This window comes from Lycium barbarum, chromosome 2 (genome assembly GCF_019175385.1).
Source record: "Lycium barbarum isolate Lr01 chromosome 2, ASM1917538v2, whole genome shotgun sequence".
Lineage (NCBI taxonomy): Eukaryota > Viridiplantae > Streptophyta > Magnoliopsida > Solanales > Solanaceae > Lycium > Lycium barbarum.
This window is the reverse complement of record NC_083338.1, coordinates 3,437,384-3,444,095: the sequence shown is the minus strand read 5'-3', so window position 1 is coordinate 3,444,095 and position 6,712 is coordinate 3,437,384. Positions and strand designations below refer to the sequence as shown.

Genomic DNA, 6,712 nt, shown 5'->3' with positions numbered 1-6,712 from the left:
CAAAAATAAGAAGGTTTTTTAATATTAATCTTTTTAACCTAAAGTAAAATACAGGGATTCAAATGTGAATGTTTTCTCTTGCTCACTATCAATATGATTATATAAATACTACTAGATTTGGTAAGAATAGAAATTACTTCATGTTCGTTTGTTGAAGCAAGCTGAATTAACCTTTTGTTCTCTGGACAACTAAAAAATTATGTATGATCTAAATTGAATGTCAAATTTGAGAAGTTGAATGGTACATATACATCAAAATTTAAATAGAACAATATTTCATGGACCAAATTCACAATTTTTTTCTTTCTCATTTCTTTGCCAACGAAATTGTTTTTCTCACATATTCGAATTTCTATTGTTTGATTTGTTTCCCTTACATTATAGACTATTCCATTTGGGACAACTCTATATTCCATTTTCAACTATCTCCATTTTCTATTATTTTTTCCTTAGGATTTTCAAGAAAGTTATCTTTACCCCCCAATGCTTTTTATATTCTTTTTTATTTTCAGGAAATTTTGATTTCATTTTACCCTACCTTTCTCAAAGAGTTAATAGTACTTTTAGTCCTCAATTTTGATTCTTACGATACTGACTAAAACGAGCATTTTTATGCTTGTGAATACTTACAAATTTATTATAATTATCAGTCGTTCTACTACTTAATTACACAAGTGTTATGTTAAGCTTGTATTATCACTTCGTATTTGATGTCGATATAGTTCTAAAAGTAGTTCAAATACAAGATACTTCTTACATAAAAAGATTAAAAGCATACATTTCGACTAATTAAAAGTGAAATGTGCTTCATCAAATATCACAAGGACCAACTCATTTTTTTTTCCTAAAAAAAAGGACAGCTCGATGCACGAAGCATCCCGGGTTAGTAGGATTCGAGTAAGGGCTGCACTCCAAAGATGTAATGTAAATAACTTACCCTAATGCAAGTATAAGTAATCACTTCCATGGTTCGAACCCTAACAACTTTGCCGTTGCTCCAAGTCTTCCCTTCTTAGGACCAAATCAAAGTATATCTATAATTTAGGGACTAAAAATGTTATTATCTTCCTTTTTTTTTTATTTTTTTTATTTAAATTATGTATGAGATCTTTTGTGCAATTGCATTTTCCTACCCACTACCAATCATATATTCTATATTTATTTATCCCCTCATTTTTCCCTTCTGCCTCTCTTTAGCCCTCCATTAGATTTTCCCTAAGATTCTCTCACTCTTTTTAAGTTTTTTTTTTGTTCTTTCTTTTTCTTCATCAAATCGATATTTTGTACAAACCCCACATAATCATCAAGAAATATCAATTAGCTATGACTCTTGGTTCAGGAGGATCTAGTGTTGTTGGTAAAACCAATTTTCTTGAAACCCCTTTTTGTTATTTCTTTAAAGTTTTGATTTTTGTTATGCAATTCTTTATTTTCCATTCAAATCTTGTTGTGGGGTTGTTTTGTTTTTCTTGTTTTATGCATCTTTTTGTGTGTTTAATGTGTCAGTTCTTGCTGATTAGTACTTTTAAATTCAGTTATTATCTGGGATTTTTTATACACCTGTAACAACATTTGACGTTTAAGTAATGTTTGGTTGTTATAAGCAAAAAAGATGATAGACCCCACTTGTGGGATTGCACTGCGTATGTTGTTGTTGTAAGCAAAAATGTAACCAAAGATTCTATCAGCCTTTAAGTATGTTAGTTTTTGCTGTTCTTCGATCAAATTGATATTTGTACAAACCCCAAAGAATCATTAGAAGTATCAATTAGGTATGATGCTTGGTTCAGGAGGATCTAGTGTTGTTGGTAAAGCCAATTTTCTTGAAACCCCTTTTTGTTATTTCTATAAAGTTTTGATTTTTTTTTTTTTTGATGACATGGGAACCCGCAGCCAGCCGCTACCCTTTGGGTGCGCACGGGGTAAACTCAGCTCCTGTGCACAAAGTTTTGATCTTTGTTATGCAATCCTTTATTTTTTACTTTAAATCTGGTTCTTGGTTGCTTTGTTTTTCTTCTTTTATGCATGTTTTGTAATTGATGTGTTGTTTGGCTTGTGGTTATTTAATATCTAAGTTCTTGCTGATTAGAACTTGTTATTCAATTACTCCCTCCGTCCCAATTTATGTGATATAGTTTGACTGGGCACGGAGTTTAAGAAATAAAGGAAAACTTTTGAATCTTGTGGTCTAAAATAAGCCAAAGATATTTGTGTGGTTATAGATCATCTCGTTAAGCGTAAAAGGTAAAGTTTAAAGTTAAATTGTTGCCAAATAAGGAAATATATCATTCTTTAAGCATAGTGTATTACCTAAATTGGGACATGGGGAGTATTATATATTGAGGAACTTGCTGATCAATTGATTTGGATTAGCTAAGTAGTCTTGGTTGTGGGTTATGTTTGCATTTTGCTGCATTTTTTGTAAATTTGACATTAATTTTATCATTTTCTTTTCGAATCTGCTTCTGCGTCGTTTTATTTGCTTCTTTTATGCATGTTTTATGTTTGATATGTTCTTTTGCTTGTGGATATTTAATGTCTCAGTTCTCATTTGTTCTATATATTGAGGAACTGCCTGATCAATTGATTTGGATTAGCTAGGAAGTAGTCCTGGTTGTGGGGCTCTTTTGAGGTTCTGCTGTTATTCTAAATTTCTGCAGTTCAATTCTTTTGCAAATTTAACAGTAATTTTATCATCAATATGAGCGCGCGTGCGTGTGTGTATATATATATATATATACACTCTATATATTTTCTTGGGGGTGGGGGGGGGGGGGGGGGTTAGATTCTTGAATGTGAAGTAGATGTTATGGTTTAGAAAGTTGTGTTTCAGAGAGATTTGTTCTATTGAGATAACACAATTATAGTTTTAGGGACTTCCAGATCTTAATTTTTTTTTAGGTGTCTTATCCTCTAACTGAATCTTACCAGATGAAGCTGTCCACAAGCCTAATGTCTTAATTAAATGAAAAGCAATGCTGAGTATTTCGTTGGTTTCATATATCAAAGTACACGAGTGTCTGTGCCGTGCAGTTCTGTGGAATTTATTGCTGGTGTTAGTTGTCCCAAAATCGCTGTTTGCTTTGTGATCATAGTCTGTAATTTGGTGTGCATGGTGGATTGATTACTTCGTATCGTTATCAGGGTTTTTTGCTGAGTAATTGTTCTTTGCTTTCTTTTGTTGCTGCCTTGTATCCTTATCTCTATTTGTTGTCATATCTTTTGTTGTTGTAGTTAGAATTTCTGATCAATATAGCGTGATTTTCACACCCAAGGGTGTGGTCTAGTGTCAATGAAGTGGGTTGAGAACCATGGGTTCTCTGGTTCAAATCCCAGCTCAGACAAAACACTAGGTGATGTCTTGCCATCTGTCCTAGCCTTGGTGCACAGAGTTAGCTGGTACCAGTATCTCGTGGAATAAGTTGAGGTGCGGGAAAGCTGGCCCAACTATACTGTTATCAATATAAATACACCCACCCCCTCCCCCAACCCAAAATAACTTGCCAAATTGTGGAGTGATGGGATATGTGCATAGTTGGTTCCGTTCCGTCTTCTCTTTTTATCTTGAAAAAGTGAGTTAGACCTATGCATATTCTAACCTCAGCTTGACGATTTATGCTTCATATATGGACCCTCAAAAATTGCACAAAACACTTTGTCCCTTTTTCTGCTTCTTGGTGGGCACTGACCGTTTGTTAAAAAAAAAAAAAAAAAAAAAAAAAAAACAGCAACTACTACGGCCTACTGCACCTCAATCTCAAGCTAGTCGCGGTTGGCTATACGAACGTCACTATCCATGTCACTGCATTTAGACCCATTTCAAACCTATATCCAGTAATTTAGGTTCTCAAAACCCAGTAGTTCTCTGCATTTCTACGGGCATATAAACTTTTAACAAGATTTAAAGATTCTCAGCAAACAGAGGACCTAAAGTAAGCACACCACTGACTGTTTGATGTGGTAGCAAATTTAGTTAAATATCATTTCATGTGCGAATGGGTTCTTACCTTACTTGTATGCATCTGGATTGTTTTACTAGACCGTTTTTACTTTGTAGTAAAATGCGTAACAATGTCGTTGTTCTTGTTTCCATTTAGACCGTACAATCTAGTTTGGAGTTTGAAGCCTTCACACAATTCTTTCTAGACTGTTTTCTTTTTGAAGATTTCACCAACCAAAATTTCAATTTCCTTGCAGTTCCTCGCAATTTCAGATTACTGGAGGAGCTTGAACGTGGGGAAAAGGGTATTGGAGATGGGACAGTGAGCTATGGTATGGATGATGGAGATGACATTTATATGCGTTCTTGGACTGGCACCATTATTGGTCCTCACAATGTACACGTTCTCTTCTCTTCTTTTACTTCCTACCATCTCATTCTTTGGATATGGCAAATACATGAAATTCTAGTCCTAGAAATTGTTGGCCAAACACTATTGCTGCTCAAAAGTGCTTTTCAAATTGATTAGCCAAACACAAATTGCTTCTCTCCAGAAGTATGTTTTCAAAAAACACTTTTTAAAATAGCATTTTTCAAAATAAGCTGATTTTAGAAGCTTGGCCAAATAGGCTATTAGTAATAAACTGATGCTCTGTGTTTCCAGTCGTTCACAGTTAAAGACTAACTTCCTTCTTTTCCAGTCTGTGCATGAAGGTCGCATTTATCAGTTGAAGCTATTCTGCGACAAGGATTATCCGGAGAAGCCACCAAGTGTCCGTTTCCACTCTCGCATCAACATGACGTGTGTCAACCATGAAACAGGAGTGGTAAGCGACAATATTATAATGCTAGAATCATAGCTTTTGTTATCAAGCAATTATTATGTGACAGTTTGCATCTTCAGAATGGTTGCACGTACGCTAAAAGATGATTAAAGTAATTCGAACTTCTGTTCTCCATGGTTCAATTCAACACTTGCAAAGTATATTTTTAATGGCATTACATGTAGCATAGTACTTGTAAAACAAAAGTGGAGCAACAACCAGATACCCTCGAAGGATTCGTATCCTACAGTTGGTACTAACCAAATGATTCTATTCCCTGGAATAAATGATGTTTCTTTTAATGCAGACAAATTTTGAATATCGTGCTTTATTTTAGTTCATTAAAAGTTCTTGTTGAAGATACCAAATTAGTTTCAGTGGTATTTCCGCTCTCGAAGTTCTCAATTTTTTTTTTTTGGTTCGACTTTTCTCCTAAGTGCATGATTAGCTGCTATGATGTTATGTTTCCATAGTCGTAGGTTTGCAGCTTTAGATGTTGGATAACATTCTATTTCTCGGTTAGATAGGATTTGAATGATCGGCTAAAAGTTAGAAGTAAAGAGAAATATGAAGCCATCAGCAAAAGTGGTACTTAGGATTAGTCATGTCTAAAAGTGCTAACAGATTCTGCAATAATATATACATTTTCACTTGCCTAATGTAATACTCCCCCTCCGTTTTTTTTTTTTGTCTTAGTTTGATTTGGCACGGTGTTTAAGAAAGTAAAGAAGACTTTTGAATCTTGTGGTCTTAAACTAAAGATATGTGTAATGTACCAAAATACCCTTTATTCTTGTGGTCTTAAACATGCCATGTGGTATGTTGAAATTAAAAATTCCCAAACTAGGAAAGAGACATTCTTTTTCAAACAGACTAAAAAGGAAAGTAAGACAAACAAATTGAAATAGAGGGAGTATATTTTTTCTTGTTTATAGCGGCATACATATGTTTTCAATTAGTAAATTGGTAAACTAGTTGATGATTCTCTACATCGTATAATTTGTGCACAGGTGGAACCAAAAAAGTTTGCTTTACTTGCAAATTGGCAGAGAGAGTACACTATGGAAGACATACTGGTTCAACTGAAAAAGGAGATGGCTTCTCCCCACAACCGTAAGCTAGTTCAGCCACCGGAAGGCACCTATTTCTAGCGTTAAAGGGCAATAACGTATAGGTCTTCTTGTCAACTATGTGCGAAATTGTACTGCTGTGTTGTCACATTGGGAATTAAAATGTAAAAGGGGTTGAATGCCTGAAGAGGCTTTTCTCCTCTTACCTCACAATGGAATCTTGATTGTCCCCTCTGCTTTTCTTTTTTTCTGAACTTCGACTATGCTTGCTGTTTGATTAATGGATTCAGTTCTTGTGCTATCTGAATCATCGTCGATTGGTTCTTTTGCAGTATGAATCATCCTTGTACTTGGTATTTTCTTCCTTTTCTTTGGCATGTTGCACCGCAAATGGTTGATACTGGATATGTCTCTAGCATTTCCTATTTTGTTATGTACCAAGTGTCTTACATTATTGTTGAACAAAGAAATTCTTGCAGTTCTTCCATCTTTGTTGCACAACAAATGGTTGATGCAATTTTTTTTTTTTGTATCGTTCCAATTTTATTGAATATCCTCGTAAGGACTGAACTATTCTCTACACTAAATTCACTTGGAAAATGGTGTTAGCACCCTTCTCGAGCAGCCAACTTAGAAACACATACTCTCCGTCTGCACCGGAATAGAGTTATCCGGTATCTATGCTATTTGGTGAAATAGTGGAGGTTATACAAGCTAGCCCAGATATAGATACCATTTGGTGAAATAGTGGAGGTTATACAAGCTAGCCCAGATATTATCGTCATAAAAAATGTATATAAGAGAGTTCTAGTCACCAGTTACCAGAACACAATAAGCCTAGTCTGGGAGGGACCAAGTTACTTAATAGCAAAAGTGAA

General features: G+C 34.8%; 1 protein-coding gene across 2 annotated transcripts; it reads left to right on the top strand.

Moving 5' to 3' along the window:
* Positions 1-1,169: 1,169 nt before the first annotated feature.
* LOC132625889 (ubiquitin-conjugating enzyme E2 variant 1D) lies at positions 1,170-6,135 on the top strand. 2 transcript variants are annotated; one of them, XM_060340485.1, is made up of 4 exons: positions 1,170-1,357; positions 4,198-4,337; positions 4,642-4,767; positions 5,775-6,135. In XM_060340485.1, the coding sequence occupies exons 1-4, from the start codon at positions 1,324-1,326 to the stop codon at positions 5,913-5,915; spliced, it is 441 nt and encodes a 146-aa protein (XP_060196468.1). In that variant the 5' UTR covers positions 1,170-1,323; the 3' UTR covers positions 5,916-6,135. The 2 variants fall into 2 exon arrangements, with proteins under 2 accessions (XP_060196468.1, XP_060196469.1); XM_060340486.1 differs by lacking the exon at positions 1,170-1,357 and adding an exon at positions 1,660-1,808.
* Positions 6,136-6,712: the final 577 nt, after the last annotated feature.

Coding starts and splice junctions, on each gene's coding strand:
- LOC132625889 (XM_060340485.1), top strand. CDS start 1,324: ATGACTCTTGGTTCAGGAGGATCTAGTGTTGTTG. Junction 4,338..4,641: donor CCATTATTGGTCCTCACAAT/GTACACGTTCTC, acceptor CTTCTTTTCCAG/TCTGTGCATGAAGGTCGCAT. Junction 4,768..5,774: donor TCAACCATGAAACAGGAGTG/GTAAGCGACAAT, acceptor ATTTGTGCACAG/GTGGAACCAAAAAAGTTTGC.